At 37.2% G+C, this 22,112-nt stretch overlaps 1 protein-coding gene across 10 annotated transcripts in view; it reads right to left on the reverse strand.

Moving 5' to 3' along the window:
• The window catches only part of RAP1GDS1 (Rap1 GTPase-GDP dissociation stimulator 1), a 103,677-nt gene that overhangs the window by 58,146 nt on the left and 23,419 nt on the right, over positions 1-22,112 (reverse strand). For 5 of the 10 annotated variants that reach the window (XM_083835624.1, XM_083835620.1, XM_083835618.1 and 2 more), the window contains one exon: positions 13,259-13,369. In XM_083835624.1, the coding sequence (XP_083691750.1) occupies positions 13,259-13,369 (111 nt within the window). Of the gene's footprint in view, positions 1-13,258; positions 13,370-22,112 lie in introns of those variants that run through there. The other 5 variants (XM_083835626.1, XM_083835622.1, XM_083835623.1 and 2 more) reach the window with 1 other exon arrangement.

A 22,112-nucleotide genomic window follows, 5' to 3' on the forward strand; every position in this document is an offset into this window, starting at 1 on the left:
TGTTTTCAGCATGGTGTTTGCTCTGTTCTGTCACTGCCAGCAGCTACAGGGCAACTTCAGCTCCTATTTTTTAATGAAGAAACAGAGATAGCGCACAGATGTTTGTAATTAAAATCTCAGCTCTAACAAGGACGGAAGGACAGATGGAGAGACAGATTCACCAACCAGCTAGCTGCATGATTCCCACTGATTAAATTCTCCAAAAGCTGTATCCAAAGAATAAAAGTGAATTGCAGGATGAGACTCAGGACTTGAATAGCCTGTTGCAGGTACCAGTGAAGAAATTTAATAAACACACATGCCAGCTTTGTGTTCTGTAAAGAAACAGACACATGAATACTGCCATGGATGCTTAGCAGCACAAAGCAGAATATTAAGGTTAGGTGGCTAGGAGTCTGTTTTCCTGAGCTGGACCTAGTTTATTGCCCTGACACTTAGTTTGGTGGATTTGTATGAGCTGCTAGTTCCCCCTGTCCACATTTCTGATTGACCCTCTGCAGGAGGTAACCACTTTGGTAGCCCAGTTGCTTAAAGAGTTTGATAATTAGTGCCTGAGCTGCCTAGTTCACTGTCTGCCATCCAAGTACACACGTCATCCGCGAGCACCTTCATGTTTTATACTCAGCTTGTGCACACGTTTTAATTTGCCTCCTCCATTGCTTGTACCAACTGGATTTATTACAGGACCTTAGGTACAACCTTAAGTATCCTCATGTTTTATTTTTTCAATCTGTGTAAGAGATTTCAATTTAAAAATACAATCAGATTTGAAAGTTGCATATTCTATATTCAGGAAATGTTTCATATTCCTTGTAAGCAATCTCTTAAGAGTGCTCTCAAGCAAGCTCAAATGCCTATCGTAAAATTCTGCCCAGTGCTATCTGAGAGACTATGTCTACATACAAAATATTTTTTCTTAGCTATTGATGTTTTTAAAAAGATTTGCTGCCAAAGCAGTTTAAGGGAAAACCTAATCTAAAAAAGATCATGTTTGTAAGTCACAAGGGATTGGGCCAAAGCTAAGAAATTTCAGACCTAAAATTGAGAATTACATGCTCTCTATAAATAGTTTTTTTGTTTTTTTTTTTTAAGAACAGGCCTTTTCTTCTGCTTCTGTATTACATTTCAAAAATACAACCTAAAAAGAAATTTTTATATTCTATTATCTGGAACTACTGTTCACTGAGGCCTCCTGAGAAGAAGGAACATATAATACTTAATCTTTATTTGGCACATTGTATATTCAACAAATAGTCCTTGGAATTTAACACTTGGATAAACATCATTTAAGTATTTGGCACTAACTAAATGTATCACTATTAAGAGGAATTTATGTAAAATATAACCCCACTAGGCAGCAGTGATTACTATCCAGTATCATTAGGCTAGGCCAGTTTACTGGGAGATAGTCCAATAAAAAGCAGTCACCTTGATTTAGTATGTTCCAATTAAATAGATATACTGTAATAAGATATAATATACAGCACTTATGATGAAACATTTCTGCATTATGTGTAAACACTGCCACAAAAATGCAGCAGTTTCATGAGCTAAGACGCAGCAAGCATCTGTAGCAAAAAGAAAGAATGCTTTATAACGCAGTATTTGAGACAAAAATCCCTCTTACAAAATATCCATCAGAATCCCCAACTTCCAGAAAGGCATTTGACTACCAGTCTTCTCAAGTAAACCTAATGGACTGCAATGAGCTTAATTGGCTGAGCTGGCCCAATTAGATTTGTACCTCTGCTACAAGAGATTATCTGCATCCGAGGCAGACTAGAAATTCTTGCTTGTGTGAGCATGCTGGTCTAAGACGTGGTCTTTTCAGTTCAACAGTTTCTTGCCTGCAAAACCCTATTGCTGATGTAACTATACTGGTAAAAGACAGAAAAATAATTAACATGCATTTTCTTGGTAATGTTACTTTCTGAGGGATGAGGTGTAAGTTATTACAAAGGAATAGCACGGTGTAAGGTATAGCAAAGGAATGTTTTAGCCAGTAGCAACAGCATCTGTACTAAGATGGTTTCCATCCTCTCTAAGCCTTCCCTGGCAGCAGAATATAACACCTTCCTCAGGGTTTTAAGTACTATCTTCATTTTCTCATCAAAACTCATTTCATTTACGAAAATGTTCCTGTCAAAAATTTCTTCCTCTGTAATCTACTATCACCACCTATGTGAGCGTAAGACTCGGATTTTATGCTTACAAGCCAATCAAAATTATTTTTGTCATGCCAAATATTCCAAATTATGTTAAATGTTATATTATTTTTTGCTAATCTAAATGTAAAGTATAATTCAACTGTAAATGCTAAACGCTTGTGTTATGCCTTTTGCTTTACATTTTATTACATTATAATCCTCATCAAGAAGACCAGGTTTATAGGATACCAAAGATGGTGTACTAAAGAAATAAACCAGAAATACACCTTTGAAGAAAGAATGCTTTCCTTGACACCTACTGTCACACAGAAATCAAGACTGATGGTGACACGTAACAAAGGAGTTGCAAGAAGAGGCTACACACATTTTAGATCTGAACATCTACATAACTTTATACGAGTATAGTTCTTGAACTCAGTGGGACTAACAGCACATATGAATTTATGTCCTTCAAAGTATGAATACATGGAAATATTGGCAGAATCAGGACCTTTCTTTATATTCCTTTTACTAATTTTACTCTGCGCTCTAAACATTTGTGCTTCAGTAACTGAGCTAAATCAATAGAGATTTTGAGTGTGAGCAGCTGTTGCAGAAGGCAATGGGAATTAAGAAGATATGGCATCCATCACTGCCTAGGTACCTAGGTACATTTAGTTTGTTGGTTTTCTTTCAAAATTTATATCTTTAAATCTGTCCTACCCTTCTCCCATTTCCTTCCTTCGTTTAAAAAATATGTACTACTTTATTCCTTGTCACTCATCCACTTAGTCTCAACTTTTCCGTTTCTGTTCCCTCTCCCTCTCTTGGTTTGAGTAGACAGATTAAATGAATTATCCCTGCACCACTGAATTCAAAGATGCTGGATCAAGACGTAGCAGCTGCTAAACAGGCACCATTTCGTGTCTCCAATATGCACAGAACAGGAGCTGTTGAAGGTGCTACACTGAGCTAAGGTAGCTCAGTGCTACTCTTAGTATTTTAGCAGTTTCCAAGACAAAGCAGGAACAACAAAGTAGTAAAATCTTTGTCACGGGCTAAGGCCATCATCTTCCCAAAGAATACTGTCATCTCAGTAGACAACTATAGATAGCAGTAGACGATTAGCAATAATATGGTTTTGTTCTTGCCTTTTTGGAGGAGGGCATTCTAGCTTTCATCTGCATATTTCCTTTTCGTAAGTTACCACTGCCCGTTTGAGTGTTCAGGCTAGGCCAGTGTTAGACATCAGGACTAACCGGCAGGCAGGGCTGCTCTGCTCAGACACAATAGGCACCTGTGGGTGGCTGCCTCCTCCAAGACCACTCATGGTTGACAGATGCTACGAATATGGAGGGCAGACCTCAGGAGGCTCAGAAATCCACCTGGAAAGGAGACTGCTGCTAAGAAGAAAGGGCAATGATAAAGATCAAAGAGAAGTTAGAGAGCAAGGAAATTTAACGTTCAACTTGACTCCTCTACTTATTAACAGGCCACTGATTAATTGGTATCATTGCTTGCCTACTTGCTTGCACTACGCTGTCTTGCTGTGCTTGTCCACAGGCTTGTGTTGTTGCAGCTCACTCGGCAGTAATGAGCATTAAATCTGTGGGGGTGCTGAGTGCTCTTTTTTATTTATGTGAAATGACAGTAGCCAAAAGCTAATCCTACATGTGAGTGTCAGAATAGGGCCTACAGATGGTTATTATTTTGTTTTAGGCTATAATGCTGTGGAAAAGTTCACAATTATGAAAGCATTGTTACTTGGTCACTATGTACGTGAAGTGAGACACCTCATTTTACTCTTATTCTGCTTAAATTTGACTTCAAAACTGCAAAAGGTTAGTTTGGTGTTGTTTATGGTGAAGTTTGCCTGAGCAACCTCTGAAGTGTAGAGATTTTTCTCTATACTTCAGAAAAGGTCAGCTTAAAATGCCTATCAATGGGAACGAATGAATGTAATTTCAGGTAATTTTTGTATCTTAGAATAACTCTGCTAGGACAAAGGGTTCTATAGATCAGTTTTTTCTATGTTTGGGTTGGGAGGGTAACCAGTCTTTTACTTTCATAGTAATGTGTGAGACAATCACAGAAACAAAACATGAAATGACCACTGCTTAATACTGTATGTACTAAACAGGCACAACATTTCTCTGAAATAGCATGGCATTCTGACGTGCTACAAGTTAAGCAGATAGACACTTATCTGACTCTGCAATTAAGTGCATGTATGTTGAACTGCCATAAATGTATAAAAAGACAACAGAAAAAAAGGTAGGTAAACAGAAAAAATAACTTTTTTTTTTTTTTCCATAAATCAAAGGCATCAGCAGTGGCAATGCATTTGAAAAAAATCAGTTAAGCCAATATTTCTTAGGTGAGATCTGAATTTAGCAATTACAAAAAAACTCTCTCTGAATCTTCTGTGATTTTTTTCCTCCAGTACAGGAATTGTTCTGAATTGTTCTATGGCCAGTGAAGATCAGAAAAAGTAACGTCAATTATAGGAAGAGCATGAGTACAAGCTAAATTCGACAGCATATGGAAGTCACAGTTATAAAGAACAGGACAAAATCAAGAATTTCCAACTCAGATATAACCTCTGTGTTAACATATGGTTGTGAGAACTGGAAATCCACCAAAACATTGAAGACAGGAAACTAGATGCCTTTGAAGGCAAGTGTCTACAGAAGATTCAGGGCATAGGATGGTAAGTTTCATCTCTGATGAAGGAAGTGAGAAATCAGTACTTTCTGCTGAAATCCACCATTTTCTTTAGCAGATGCCAACGCATCCTCCTCTGTGACGCCATCAAATGGGATCCAAGGGGTTTCAGAAAACCCACTGATGACTTTCAAGAGAAAACCTGAACAGAAGCTTTAGGTAGGAGGGCTGAGCTCACGATCTCAACACCAGAAAGCTGAAACAGCAGGAAGTGATGGAAAAGACCTGCTAGCATTTGCTCAGGAAGTTTGTAACATTGTGTTATTTTCTCTGATGTGACACAGTGAGTATATACAAATGAAAACAGGGCTTACAGTATATAGCTAAAATATGTTGGAGGGCAAAAAAAAAAAAAAGGCAGAAAAAAATGACATACCAAAGAAGCCTTACAATAACGCTGAAATTTGCAGTTTCAGACATGAAGCTAAAATTTTCCTGTGTCATTTGATGGTTCCTTATCAGTGATCAACATAACTCAATAAATAGAAAATTGTGCATCTTAGCCAGTCACGTCTTTAAGGTAAAGTGTTATTTTAAACCTTCTTCATTAAACTGTAACTGCTTTACAAAATTTCTAACCCCTTTTTCAAAAATGGGGCCCTGCCCTCTCACTTAAGCATATCTTTATTGGCATAATTTTGCTTCAGCATTTTTTTACACACCAACGTGCAAACTCACAGGCAGCCTCTCAAACAGCATGTGTAAAAAATGGTTGGAAATGCGCGTGCTTGCCTTTGCACTTCAGTCACACGCCAGGCATTTTTTGGAGCCAGGTGCTGAAGGCTGGGATTAGTGGGCATTTTCAGCCTCTTATGCTGAGAAAGAATATCAGAGCCAAAAATAATGTTCTCAGCCGATTTTCAGATTTCTCATCTGTCAAATCTGGGTTATTTATGTCTGCTATAACCTCTTGTATCTGAAATGCAGCATGACTGGACTAGCAATAACATTTTCATTTTTCTGTTGTTACTGCAATAATTGTCCCAGAAGGCCTGTGGTTTAAAAGAAAACCAATATTTCCTTCTAGTTTTCTTTTTCCAGGCAGTCCTTTCTTGTGGACCTCTATTTGAGGATCTTAGGATAACTATTTTTTGATAGACTTAACATTTATGAGACAGCACTTCATAGGTATAAATCACTATGTAATAATATGCAGCGATGGCCAATATTGTTTGCTATTGTATTTCCCTTTTTAGATGTGAGAATAGAGCATTTGCTACTTCTTACCAGAAATGTAAGTTTTATAATCTGTCAAAATACTCTTCTCCAGCATGTAACGTTTCCTAGGTTTACCTTTACCTTTCCTAGGTTTTATGTATAAAAAACTAGATTCCTAGCTGCAATTCAGCTACCACATTTTTTTGTTAGTTTAGGCTGACATTGGTTAAGGCCTAAATTGAAAATATTTGAGCCAATAAAATCATAAATGGATGAAGATGTATCCATTGTCTCACAGATTTTTTTCTGCATAAAACAATTTAAGTTCCAATTACTACATCGTCTGAATTATGATAATAATAAAACACGTAACATTGTGCTCTTAAAACAAAACTCTTGAAACCAAATAATTGTTTTCTTTTTCATAACAGTTCTTGGTTCCAAAATAGAAAATAACGTGAGCATGTAGTAATACTCAGCTACTTTTTGTTATTCAAAAAGTAATAACATTCAGTAATACACCAAGTCTAAGGATTCCACTAGAGATGGTGTCATTAGATGTCATTTGTCTGCAGTATCTGCACTGAGAATTTCTGTCGGTCAGGCAAGCAAATATGCCTCCCTTGCATCTTCAGTTCCACTGTATGTAGGGGAAGAATGACTTTTCAGAGAATGTCCTTCTGTAATTGCAATTAAAACAAAATAACAAACATGCAAAATACCCTTTGATTTCAAAGTTGCTAAATACGACAGCAATTTAGCAAAAATATCACACCAAATATAAAGCTTTCACTATTATGGCCAAGACGTGTAGGCAGATGGCTCTGGGCTTGAGACGAGTATGTGATATTTTTGTGGTGTCAGAGGGCAGTCTGAAGCCCCAGGGAAGGGAACTTGCTCCCCGCTTTGCAATGAACCCAGGGAGATGACATGACAATGTTTCTATGAGAGAAATGCATTGACTCACCTACCAGAGCTCTCTTCGCTTTCATTTCCTCCTGTGGATTTTTCTGCAGACTTTAATTCATTTTTTTCTTTACAGACTTTATTATAAAGCAGCTACAAGGCAAACTGTTTATTACTCTAGCCTAGTTGGGGGTGGGAAGGGGACGAAAACAACCCCTGTTTGTTAAACATTTTCAAATTATAATGGAAGGAATTTTAACATATTACACACAAAATGAAATTACATTTTGCAATGCACAGTTAATCTTAGCATTGTTGTTTTTAAGCTGAATTGAAAAAAAAAAGCTGCAGAATCTCAGAATCAAATGCTCTGACAAACTAATTCCTCTTTTTTTTTTTTTTGTCTTTTCCAATTGTTATGATAATTCTGCACTTTGTATTACTGTAAACTATCTGCTTACAGGTCAGCAAAATTCTTTCCTGACAGTAACACACCAAACCATGTCTATACATCTAAATTGTACAGGACAGACAATGGAGCCACTTGTTTAATATATAGTTTTTAAAAGATAACACATGTGATATATGAATTTCACCTCCTGATTTGGTAGAAGCCAGTAATTCATTCAGTGCATGGCTGACTGACTCTATTTCTCTGCTGCTGACACTGCTTATGTATCATGCACCACAGCCTGCCTTCGGAGATCTAAAATACAGAAAGTTCAGCTGTTTAGAAATTATGAATGCTGCTGGGTGGAAGGAGATCAAGCACTTGTGTTTTGCTTTCAGAAATATGGTGGACAGGATGGGTGCAAAGCCCCCAGCTATGCCAGTTGACTTCACTGGGAATGCTGAAGGAAGTTCACACAATAAGATATGTTTTCCTATTGTAAAGCATTTCTATCGTGCTTATCTCTTATTCCCCTGTCACTGCTACCTCTCTAAGCCTATAGCCCTCAGTTTTATCCAGTGCCTCTAGATAGTCCATATATGACTGGCCTCAGCCACAAGCACTGGTGACACATAAGAACTAAAATATCTGCATTAATAGGAATAAATGTCTCTCCAAACAATGTCTCCTGAAGAAACCATCTGTGCAGAATTTTCAGACCCAGGTCTCAGATGTGAAAGGCTTCACTGCTGTCTCCCCAGACAAATAGTAGCTAAAAACATTTCAATTTGACTTGCTAAATATTTACTGGCAGTTATCAGAAATTATTATCCGACTCACCCTTGTGTAGTATACTACGTGTGTATGCGTATGCCTTAATTTGGTTGGTGTGACAAATGGCAGAATAGCACATAAGGCTAGACAAGGGGTATCATGTTCCAAGGTACTACCATTATCAAACAAGTGGTGGGTTGACAAAAGGATTGTTAAAAAAAAAAAAGAAAAAAGGACAAACAACAGATGACATAAAAAGAAATTAGAGCTACAACGTTCATCTCAACTTCGCCACCCCTTTCTATATGGTAAGTAACATGATATTGGAAGAAAGTAATTTGTAACATTTTAACATAAGAAAAAGTTAAAAGATTGCATGCAAAGTAAACGGAACCAAACCTGTCACTGTACTGCTGGAGACTAAGGAAATTACCTTATGTTTCTGCAACAACCACAACATATGCTGCATGCATGCAGCTAGCAATTAAAAGCAGTGTAATAGTTCTTTGTGTAGAAAAATTCCTGTGTAGATGCAGTATTTCTACACTGAACTTGTGGGAATGATACATTTTTATTTCCTTTGTTAAAAACACAATTTTGTACTAACACAGGGTTTAACTGTGGTTTTTGGCTGGTGGTAGATGGGAGTGTACACATCAGTGTATTAAAAATACAGTAAATATTATGTAAGTTAAAATAATATTTACATTTCTAAGTCTTAGTGAATATAACTATAAGTTATGTGACTTAAGATACCACTGTGAACTCCCAATGAAATCACAGACCTATAAAATTTTATTAAAATAAACGCTATTCCTTGCATGGATTATTTTTCTGTTCTTACTCTAATATGATGACTTACTGAACTATAATCAGAATGCAAATTTCATTAATATTATCCTACACATGGGAATATATTAAGGGAAAGTAGAATCATTATTTGAAAAATTTTATTAAAACTATTTCTGTTACAATTAACCTATAATTTAGTATAAACAATCTGATTTCTAATTATTATTATTCAGCTTTTACCTTTCTTTGAAGGATCTACAGTGGAAACATTGCTATTTTAATGTTATATGAAAACATAAGTAATGAAACTTTCCCATGTAAAACATATTCCACATTATCTACCTAGACATTATTTAATTTTACCCACAAAAGAAGAGACTAGCTATGAATCAATCATTGTGGCATCACTCCATGCACTCTGGGGACAGCCTGTACAGTATGAACAGTCTTCAGAGCAGTCCTGGTAAATTCCCTTACCTTAAATATATATGTATGTTTATATATATATATATATATTTATAGTCACAAAAGGTTAGACTACTAGTTCTGTAAAATCTGCTTTAATAATAGGTTATTCTTAAGGTACCCAAACATGACTTATCTGGCAGAAACTTGGTAACAGTGTGTCTTTGCACTGTAGCTCACTGGTTCTCCCGTTTCAACTCATTTCAGGCAAATCAAGTTATTTAAAAAGAAATTGATTTAAAGTATAAAAAAAAATGTTTCATGAAAAAAAATCATATTTTAAAATGGCAAAATGGCTATTTGACTCTAAACCATTTAAACTATGTTCTCTGAAGGGTATGGAAGTCATCTCTTAAACCATTCTGTCATGTTGTCTTATTTTGTTTACGGGTTACGTGTTACTGCTCCTATCTACCAATATAAATTATGTCATTCCTGTGAAATGATTGACTTCTTGTTAATGGTATAACATTTGTGATCATTTAGCCCTAAATGTTTGCTTGATATACATATATTGAGAGAGAGAGAGAGATGTATTAATACACAGAGGTATAGTTTGTAACACATCTATATGATATCATATATGTAATCTGTACATATGGTACACACCGTACCAAATAAATAAACAAATAAATCCACATTAAGAAGTTAACTAGATGGATAAGAACTATGAGAAAGGACATTCACTGGCTGCTTGGTCAAAGGAAGAAGGACCATCACAATGTATCAGTAGCTCAACTGTATCCCACAGACTGAAGTGTTTAGAAAGACAATTATATACTGTAACTACTTCTTGAACCAATCCATTACATGCAATTTACCTAATAATCTCTGAAGTCTTCTGAACGAGCTGCTGTTCTTACAAATTTATGCCGAAAGAGAAGCCTGTCTTCTTTCTGAATTTTTTTTTCAAAATCATCAGACTATCTTGGGAACTAAAGCCTGTTTTCTGGAAACTCAGAAAAACTTTGGTATCAAACTGTCTAATTTACTTGAAAAGCAACTGATTTATAGGCTCCTAATTTACTAGCAAGATGTTGAAAAAACTGTCCTATCTAACCCATCTAATTTGTAATGAGTTATTTTAGACAAAATGCTTTTGCCATTTTGGCTCTTCCCTCCCCCTAAATTGGATTATCATTAAACATACTTTCTTTAATGTCTTTACTTTGATAGTTTCTGTAAAACAAGCCTTTTCATACTCTCTTTTTGGACTAGCAAAGAATGTCTTCCCTCATTCAAAGGTATCAGAAGCAAATTTTGGATGCATAGTTGATCACTAAGAAAGCTGACTCTCTTCTCCACAGAACACAGGCAGAGGTATAAGCGTATTGGCACCTAATCTCCTCTACTTTGTAGCTGTAGGGTGGTAATCTTTATCACAAAATACATCCTCTCCTTTGGGATACTGTCAAACCGGAAAATTAATTACCTAGAAATGGAAAGGTCAGTTTAATTACCCAAAGCTGGAACCTTATTCTCGGTTTTGGAGGACAACTTACTGCTTGCTTTGTTCTTTCCAGTAAGACTGGAAATATCCTACAGCAATTTTCCAAGGCTCTAGGTGGGGCACTTAATTCTTCCCTTTTTTTCTGCCAAAAGAAAAAGATTGCCGTGTTCTCTAAGGAGGCAGTTTTGAAGGATATCATCTGAATTGTCTTTCAGATATATATATTCAAGGTGCAGTTAACGTCCTGAGCAATTTAAAAAAGGGCAATAGTGCTTTTCTACTTAAGCTTTTTGATGAAAAGTTCACACAAGTCATCAATAAGTGATCATCATTAAACATTTTTGTGTTTTTTTGGTCACCCTGGAAAAAATATTTGAAACTGCACCTCCATTGAGGGCAGCCCACTTAAGAATTTTAGTGGAGGAAGATCTCTATATCCACTGGAAATTAATTGTCCTTACCTCCACTTAAGAGTTGAGATTTGCCTAACCTGTGCATTGGTAACCAATGTCACTACATGTATAAAATCATTGTGAGGAGAATGAATAGGTGGTGGATAAAATGATTATCTTCTGGGCAGAGAAAAATGCGATGAAAGGTGGTACAGGAAGATAAGAAGGCACAGAAAATATCATGAGAGAAAACAGATACCAAGCAATAGCAAAAAAAGAGTCACCATCTTCACTGGCTAATGGAAAGAAGAAAAGGCAAAGTGTAGTAGGGGAAGCAAAGTGTGTTTGAAGGTATTTGTATTTAAGAACCTTTATTGCTTCTTGTGAATCTAGTTCAGTATTCTTTAAGTGAAGTGATCCAAATCTACCTCTATCTTGGGCAACTGAAAAAATGTACAGATCTGTATCACATGGCAGTTCATCAGGGTTATATTCATATTACTGACTTACATGTAAAAAACATGGTAAACCAGGCAGGGATTAGAGCTAAATTCTGTAAAACTACCCAAGAAGAGAGAGGTCAAAATCCTAATCTGTTTATCTGATTTGGTAGCCACAAGATCAGAAGAGAAAGGATTTTGTAAAGAAGAGTAAAGCCCCAGACTGCAATGGAAGAGAGTCATCTGGTTGCAAGGAAGCACTGGTATGTTTGCTGTGCATTAGTCAAAATTACTTTGCATCTGCCAAACTTGTGCTGTGACATAGCTATGCAACCTTCACAGGCAAAATGATAAACTCTGCTATTTATACTAAGCACTAAGTGCATCGTCATTATTCATACCGTCTTCTTTTTATTGCTTAAGTTTAAGCATTAGACTTTAAAATATTGGAAATACCAAAGCCAATTGAAAATTGGATTAAAGAATTGGATATGCCTAATAAATAAACCTGTTATAAAAATGATTCATCATCTTCAAAAAATGGGTTGATCTAAAAAATAGAGTTTATTATTTCCTGGCTGACATCTCCTTGCAAAATAATTAAATTGAAACAAAAAAAAACCACCACTACCATTAAATGCAAAGACTGTTATTATCCACATGACATCTTTGATGTGATATGGATGGAACTTATATCCTATTGTGAAAAAACTCATGAAGTATTTTACACCAAGAAAACCAAAATGATGTGATTTGTAGAATAACATCATGGGGAAGAAACAAGACTTATTTATAGCATATACTTTTGAGAGTACTGATATTTACAAAGGACCATCATTTTATTTTTAAAAAAAGGAAGTTTAATCATGACTTGTATCTATTCTGACATGTTTTTTGACCTGAAATTGTACACAGATTTTTCTTCTGCCACCATGTGAAGTGCTAAGAAAGTTAAACCTGGAAGAGTCTCATAAGCTGTCATCTTCATTTACCATACCTTTCTGCCTGCTAGGAGTAGGGACACACATTCCACAGCTTTCAGTAAAAAACAAAACAAAACACAACCAAACAAAAAAAAAACAAGCAAACTCTTCTTGTTCCATTCTTAAGTTATTTTTGTTATCATACTAGGTGTCAAATTTGGACCATCTTTGGATAGCAGGCCCACTTCTGCTAATTAAAACTACTTTCCTAAGAAATATAAATTGGAAATACGAGGAAAAATACACTATGGATAGGAAACCATGTTCTTTTAACCAGAATTAGCAAGCAGCTCCCATATCCCTCTCCTTGTCCCATCAAGTTCATTTGTCCATCTTTGTCCTTTGTTCTTCATGTCAAGAAATCTTCACTCAGTTTTCAAAGTTCTTGTGCTACTTCATAATATTGGAAAAAGGACTGGACTACAGCTGTTTCAGATATCGGGAATTTACCTACCACTGTCTTCGTTACCACCTGAATGTCACACATATATGGGTTAAAAAAACAATACAAAACCCAGAGCAATCAACCTAGAAGCCCATTGCTTGAGTGAATCTTTCAGACATAATTTATTACCTCCCTTTTTATTCACTGATCTCATGATATGATTTAAAATTTGAAAGGTCCATAGAACTTACTGTTTTGTGCCAGAGCTTGAAGCAGACAGTCCAAGCATCCCTCCAAGCTATCTGCCGTGCTGTCAGTGGTTGTTATCTTCAGCTTTTTCAGGGCATCACTTAGATTATCTGCTTGGTAAACACAAAGAAATGAGAAATCAGTGTCATTAGCAATTTGGTAACAGCACTGAATGTAAATAGTTACTGTAAAGTAAACAAAATCCTGTGTCAATGAAGAAGGAATGAATGGTCTATAGTATATATTTTTGAGTATATAAAAAGCCAGAAGTCAAAGGTTATGCATGAAGTTAAACTTTTCAAATTTATGCATACATTTATCATTCTGCAGCTGAGAACAGGATGCCAGCAGGCACTTTATGAAAGGCTGCTGAACGGCAATTTAGCCATCAATATTGCCTCAGTCTAGTTGGTTCAGAAAACCAGCAGCAGTATCTTTGCTCCTATCCTTGTGCGGGGCAAAAATATGATGGAAATAAGCACACCTTGAATTTTTTCATCAACAATGGGAAAGTAATTGAAAATGCCATTTTGTGTGTGCTATATAGGGTTCCATCTTGATGAGACATTCACAAAGCCCTAGTGCTAAGCTCAGAGCCTTTTAAGGACTATGCCATTTTCCACCACATTGTTACAAGCACCACGGTTTATATGAACTGTGTTAATTGTTTAAATTCAACTGATCTGTGAAAATACAAGGCATCTTCCAGAAATCAGAACCTTCTGAATTTCAGGTAATTCAATAGCTCTTCCCTCTTTAGAAAACAAAACAAAATGAAACAAAACGAACAAAAAAGAACCAAATCAATTCAAACCATGTAATACAATTCTCAACAGACGCCCTTTTATTCTCATACAAGTTAGGGTAGTATCCCTGCTACCATTTTGAGTACTCTGCTTATTTGGGAACAAAATGTAAGCGTGTTAGCAGCTGCAGCCCGGGTCTCTTCGGCCTGCCCGCTGATGACTAACCTCACCGTGAATGGACTACCCTTTTAAAAACGAGTGCTGGTTCGGTTTCCATGCCAACTCTGTCAGTGAGCAGGAATTGTTACTCAAAACAAATAATGTTAAATAGTGTCTAGCCGCCTACCATTCCCTGGTGACTAATCAGAAAGCCTTCACCCCAGCCCTACAGAACCGTAGGTACGGTCCCTTCGCCACACATCGCTGGCATCTTCTGGGCCTGAAAGGCAGCCAGCGCTGCCTCAGAGCTTCGCACCGACGTAGGAAGCCCCCTTCAGAAGCAAGCTGGCAGCTGCTGCACTTTGCCTCCTCCTCACTTGCCCACATACGGGATGGTGCAAAGGAAAGGAGGCAAGAGCTTCCCTTATGCTGCCTTTCTTTGCCTTTGAGGCGCTGGCGGCCTGCTGGAGGCTCAGGAGGTGTGCCACGGAGGCAGCGGAATCACACTCCTGGAGCTGCTTCGCTTCCCATCCAAAGCTGGGGCTTTCATCCCACTTCCATTTTTGATTCACCTATCCTTTTGTAGCCCAAGTTCCCATACAGATAAAAGTACGGTGCTTCACTTTTTTAAGTTCTCAGTCTTTAGGTATTAAATTGTTTATCAGGCAGTTGGTTTGTTTACTGACTAATATGCATGTGGCCTTAGCTAGGCTACAGAAAGGAGCCCCCTTGCCCCTAAATGAGAGCCAGCAGCGTGCGGGCAACTCTGGGAGCTTTTCTGGCAGATGCACTTGGTGCTGCCCCCTGAGACCTCAAGCCTGTCTCCTTCCCCTCGCCCTGCTAAGCCAACACCTCCTGGAACAAACCAGCAAGAAAAAAATCATTTTCCCTGGTAGTGTCCAGTGGGCTTAAATGTAGTGCATGTGTTGCAGCGATAGAGCTGCATGTGCGCTGAAAAATGTCATTACTTATATTATTCAGGAAATATCACTGGAATTTGTCAAATTACACCGCCGTGGGGTACTCAATGACCAACCATGTTACTGCAAATTAACACTGTGCTTCACCTCCTCTTCCATTTTCTTCACCCACTACCCTCTCTCATCTCTCTCTCTCTTCAGTTTTCATCTACTGCGCCACTACCTCTCTTCCATCACACAAGCACCTCATCTCATCTCCCTGCATGCTAACACATGTAGCTTTGAAATCGCAGCAGCTGTTTATAGCAAGAGGACTATGAGAGAGATAGGTATCAAAAAAGCAGGTGTGCCCAGTGTCTGTGGAAGAAGAAAATGCATAGGTAAGAAATTCACCTTCACACCAGTTTTTGCAGATGATGGAGAGAGGCTTCTGTTATCAGAGACCTCACCCAGGCCTTGTTTCTCTCTTATAGCCTCTTCTACCTTACATATATGCCTGATAAATAACAAACTCCCACTTACAATTGTATTTGACTGGGCAAAGAGATGAGTGCTCTATCTCAAATGTTTGTAATTTCTTCCACTCCTTGCCACAGCAGAACCTGCAGGAGGCGCTGGGAACGTCTCCCCCATCTTTTTTTCCTACTCCCTCCTGGCTGCCTTCTGCTTACTTTTTCTGGGGGAAGTCTACCATTTTAATACTCCACAGTTACCTATGATGTGCACCATGATGTACTTTGGGCAAAATCTTCAGACGTGACTGACTAAATATTTCAACCCCTCAACTTTTCATGGTACTGAGCATGTACACATCTCACTAACACACATAGACTTTTAGCTTGAGACATACTTCAAAAGTCAGCCAATGCTTGTGGCAGTGGTATGCCACATTACCTTTAAAATGTGAAATTGCCACTCAGTAGATATGTTTAGATACTATAAGTGATTTAAAAATACAATACGCAGAAATTAAATTAGAAACCATATGCATAAAAAGAAAACACATGTAGGAATACTGAAGGAACACTAGACCTCTGGCCACAAAGTCAGAAGGCCACAGGGACAGAGGGAAAAAGTACCTTTCAGGAAACACATTACTTGCTCATTTTGTCTCTTTCTGTCAAAGCCAGGGCTTTCTCCTTTCTAAACAGGGTTAATACCTTGAAAGACATATTTATCTTTGAAATCTGGGAGTATCGGATATATGCAAATACATCTTAAACAAGTTCATAGGCTTTGTTCCTTTTTTTTCCCTTCTTTTGCTGTTCTGAAAAGAACAAACCTTACAGTTTGAGATGACAACGACAGGGATATTCAGAGTGAAAAGACTGCAGTGGTCCCGTGGGTTCCTACCATATAATTACACAAGGCTTCCCGATTTCTGCAGTTTCACAGTTGCGCTGAACCTGTCATTTAGGGAGGAAGCTGCAGATGCTTTTCTTCCATGTACAAAACCCCCGTTGTTTTCTTGTGATCATCTCTTGCTTACTTTTCCATCTCTTCCTCTGTTTCTGTAGAATCTCTTTCCAGTAGGCTTGTTACTGCACAGGCTGATCATATTCTCAGAGATAAAAACCCATGGGATAAAACCAATGTAAGGAATCTTTTTGGCTGTGTGACAGGGAAATGTGAATAAGTAGATTTTGTCAATATGTAAGGTCACGTGAAAGCTTACATTAGCTGGGAAGATTTAAGGGGACCAGGTCAGGATGGTAAAGGTAAAAATAAGGCTAGTAGTGATACATATGATACAGTTGCTCAGCAACCTGGTATCATGTCGTGAGTTTGTGAGGCATCAAGTCAGCAGTTTAACAGTAGGATGAACCATTTTGTCTATCCCAAGCACAGGGAGTGACTCATTCTTAACACCTGGCTTAAAGGACTGCTTTCAGTATAATTAGTTCTCTCATCTGGGCAGAAAATCCTGAACCCCACAACCTTTAGTACTTGATATCCTAACAATATAAACTGGTAAGTCAGGACGTGGAGTCTGGCAAGGGCTGTCAGACCCAACTGTCTGGCCCATTCCACCTCCTGTTGCATTTTGACTTCCCCTGAAAATTACTCCTGCACAAAAACTCGCAAAAATGGGGTGGGTTAAATCCTGCAGTAACGTGTTACTTTTGGTGGCAACACATTATTACTACTACCTCTTGCACAGGCTTTTTTACAGAGAAAAATAGAAGATGACTAACGTAAGTAAATGCTTTAATATTCCATTCTGTTTCTGAGAGCTTTTCGGTGACTCATTTTCAATCACTAATTCGTTTTATACAAAAGTACTGTTCCTTCATCTCATAAAAATCTGGTAGTTGATCAGCCTTGTTTTGGATCAGGGTCACAGGAATGCTGGATATGCTACAAACAGTTTTACAAGGTAGCCAGTAGTATATCTGGGGATGCAGCTTTTGTGTACAAGAGCCAACTTGCTAATTTTACAATGAGTTCACAGCATCTTCATCCAAACCACAGAGAAAGTCAAGGCACACAAAAAAGCCATCTTTTAAGACTGACATTAAAAAAAATATTTAAAATGTTTCAGAAGAGTATTTAGATGGATAGCTTTTGTCTGCATGGTTTATTTTTCTAAATTTTGTGATCTTACCCAGTACAGAGATTTTAAAAGAAAATAAAAGATCCACCTTGAACATATCATTAACATTTCCTGTATCTTTTGATTGACACTCAGTATACTGTTCTGAGTACAGGTACTATTTGATTATACTTGCAACTTGTCTGTCAAGGAATTCAAAACAAATAGGACGTACTGAACCAGAACGATCAGGAACTACAAATGTCCATTCTGCAGACATTGTTCAGCCTGCAAAATTAGAGAAGGATCTCCGGGCACAGAGAAACAAGTCTCGGAAAGTTGAGGCATAGATGCTCTAGCCACGCTGGTTATATCTGCAGGCATCTCTTTTCACTTAGCATCTTTTGAGCAAGATGCTTTCGGCTGCACTGGTGCTCTTGGTGTGTAACCTTTCCAAGTGACAACCTAGCACAGGGTTCCTCTTTGGTCCCACATCTTGAATACTGGATGCAACTCTAGGCACCCCATGTTGTAAATGATACCCTGAAGAACTAGAAAAGGCACAGACATGGCTGAAGGAGTGCCTCAAGAAGTTAAACAGGCAAGAACTCTTCATCTTGAAAAAACAATGACTGAGGGTAAAAATGATTGTGATATATGGAATTAAGAATAGCCCTAAATCAATGAGAAGAAAGCTACTATTTACTATTTCTCCTAACACAACTACAATATCAAAATGAAATTATGAAGTAATAAACTTAGAAAAGAAAGTATATTTTCACACCAGATGTATTTAAACTGTCAAACTGGAACTGTAAACAGATTCACTTGATTTATTCAATGAGAAAAATTTTATGAAGAAACTAAAACCTACCCATGGCTATTAATACTAAAATATGCACTAAACTTCTGGAGTAGGAAGTTCCTAACCTGCAGATTACTATAAACTGGGAGAATACCACTCTGCACTTGCCCCATCCTGTCTCTGCCCTGCCCAGTGTTTTCCTAGATGTATGCTTCTGGGCACTCACTGTCAGAAATAGGACAAATTGGGTGCCCCAGCTTTCAGTACGACCCACAGGGCTACAGGGCGGGTACATGGCATTCGCATGGTCACATTGTGCCTCGGTGCTCTAGTTCACCAAGAGGAGAAGATGGCCAAACAAATCTCCCCAGATGTGCTTGGATGTTACTGGGCTGTTTGTTTAGACCCAGCATCCTGGAAAAGACTTTTACCACAGCCAGTAAGGTAATTCCTCTGTTATTAACTGCATCTGCGGTGCTGAACGGGTCCTGAGGCTGACCCTGGCCCTAAACCAGGTTAGCAGTTAAATCCATGAATCCACCTCCTAATCCAGGAGGAACTTTTGTTTGTTTAAAACAGAAATCCTTCTTGTTTGCCTATGCCTTACCATGTTCATAGAGGTGGGTTAAGGTTTTTTTCAACCAATTTTACTACTTCTAAGGAAATATTGATAGATCATTAATTGCAGGGCTCCTCCTGCAACCTGTTTTTAACTTAGGTATACTTGCTCTACTTTTCCAGCATAGTAGCTAATTTTAATGAGATTGCCTATTTTTGACAACAGTTCAACTGCTTCATTCTTAAACACTTTCTGAATCTTAGATATATACCATCTGGTCTTAGAGACTTGTTACTCTTTCATTTATCCATTTGCTTCAGCATCTGTTCTGCTGACACCTCAATCTCTCAAAGAGCTTCATTTTTATTACCTGAAAATACTGACACACTATGGCTCATTGCCACCTGAGCAGTAATCTACCTAATTATTTTTGGTAATTATCAGGTCAGCCTATACACGCTAACAACTACTGAGTTCGTATTCAAAACCAGGAGGGAAACCTAAATAAAACTGCACCAGCTAGTACTCAGTTCACCTGAAGTTTCTTACCAATGCAGATTATTCATTTTGCTGCAGTTTTATGCAAAAAAGGGCATTTTGTTTTGTTATTCACCCCTGAACTCCCTCAGTAAAATGCCTGAAAAGATGCAAGAAACATACACCTTTGCACGTAAGTAGAATTAAAAGCATCAACCCTTTTAATTAATACAATATCATATAATTAAAACATATTTACACTACTGCAAGGTACATTGATCTGTAGCTGCTGTAATTGGTTTCTACATGTTAGCAATCCTTTCCTTATTACTTAGTCCTGAGTTGCAAAGGCAAGACAACAAGAATGACATTTCAGAAGATTTTGCAGGATCGTGGAAGATTATTGTCCCTTCCTAAGGAAAATGTGATACAGATTTAGGTATCTTTATACTTCAAAATGAAATACTAAAGATTTGGAGTTATCTTAAGGTCCAAAGAAACTGATTAAAATTCAATGAAATCTACATAACAATTTTTACTGGTTTGCAGGGTGTTTAAAAACATGAAAACCCTTAAAGGTCATGTTTAAAACCTGGTCTAAAAGAAGGATGAAATAGATCTTTTCATAAATAAAAAATACATTGTTTGATAAAGAGAATCTGTACTAAAATTTCATTTAAAAGTCAGCTGATGTTAGAAAAAATAATTTCAACTAGCAAAGACATATGGTTCTCAGTTAATGGAAAGATCTTTTCTGGTACTTTATTACTAGGAGTAGAACATAAAACCGTATACAGTATGGCTACTGATCGTTTAAAAAATACATTTAATTGACAAATAACTGCACATTTTATTTTCATATAGTTTATTGTTTCCAGCCACACAACCAAAACCCAGGAGACATGCAGGGCAAGAACATAAAATACTAATTAGGACCTTTGCTAGACAAAAGCCTTTTAAATTCTCACTGGATCCTTAGTAAGCAAGAAACACACATCATCATCTACAAGCAAAACTGAATCCCTTCAGTGAATTGATTCAATGCTCTGTTATAAAAGTGGTAATAAAACAGGTAAGATGCCTGCTTTATCCTAAGTGACGTGTTTTATCTAGAGCAGTCGAAATTACACATAAAAATTAATATCTGGTCTTCCTCTATGTCCTCAGGCTTAATTCTCGTATGTTCATATGACTCTTTTCATAAATATGTTAGTTTCATAAATTCATGTGTATCACAGTTCATTTCTTCAGACACCCTACTGAATTGGAGCTCTTACCGTTTTTCCCTTTTTAAAAAGTTTTTTAAAGACAATCTTTAAGTGATTTCTCTCCCCATATTACTATTCAGCGCACTTGTGTTTCTGGAAAGCAGCACCAGAATTTCGAATCCAGAGGAAAATCAAAATTCATTGCAGTACTTTTCCCATTTGGAGAAACAGGAAAAAGCAGGGCATGGCACCTGCCCTGTGTCCTTCCATAATAGAAATGTCCTTGAACACTTCAGCTACTGCCAGCAATAACGATTTTTTTTTTTAAAAAAGAGATGCTAGACAGTCAAAAGAGTAACTTTTAGCATCTTAGGAGTTTGTTTAGTTCTTGTCTGCCCACTTAGTTCACAAAAGGCCTGTTTCTGCTAGCAGCTTGATTCTGACTTTTTAGCCCAACTACGGAAATGAATTGCTGTGTTTGTGGCCTCCCACACCAGCTCCCAAGAACAGCTGAAATGATGCAATTCCCACGTTGTCAATTGTCACAATATTATCACGTGTTAGCTGGTATTTCTCCAAAGGCATTGCTCTCAGTCTCATATACCTGAGAATATCAAGTTCAGCATCTCAAAATACATTTTTCGCCACTCAGGTTTGAATGAAAATAAACAAGCAAACAAATAAATAATATATATATATATAGGGTATTAAGTAACCCAAAAAATGACTTTTTACACCGATCTCAATTTTTTTCCCCCAGTTTTGCTCATAATTTGTCATTCTCAGGTTCTGTTATGTGGGCACAGTTATAAATGTACTTGTCACAATATCCTTAAGCATCGGTTAGATTTAAACAAATGCTACCATTACTAGTGTAATCCCCAAAATAAGTAAAACAGATATCCGTGCAAAAATTTAATACAGTCCATAAGATTTCCATAATTCCTTTATCTTATAGATGTGTATACACAAAGGCTTATATAGTGTATATATACACTACTGCAAACAAAAAATTGTTAGGTTGCAAAGAAAGTATTAAAAACAAAAAAAAAGTTCCAAAATACAATCATCCCATGTACATTTGACCCTGGAAAATATTTGCCATATGACATACAATACAATATCATACCAAGATGTATACATGAATATTTTTTGCAATATTTCTTTTCCATACCAAGATGTATACATGATGAATATTGTTTTTTGCAGTATCTCTTTCAGGATAAATGTTCTGTCAAAGAACAACAATTTAATGTCTTGGTGTATCCTCCTTCAAGTGAATCTAGCCAAACACTACTCAAAAATCCTCCTCTGAAAGATTACTTCCTTCCTCATTAGCAATTACAAAGTTAGCATCATTACATTATGTCAGAGTACTTCAAAGATATTAATGTTCTTGTTTTCAGAGAGTATTTATAAGGTAAGATGGAATCAATATACTACTTGAGC

Source organism: Anser anser (assembly GCF_964211835.1).
Source record: "Anser anser genome assembly, chromosome: 4".
NCBI classification, from domain to species: domain Eukaryota; kingdom Metazoa; phylum Chordata; class Aves; order Anseriformes; family Anatidae; genus Anser; species Anser anser.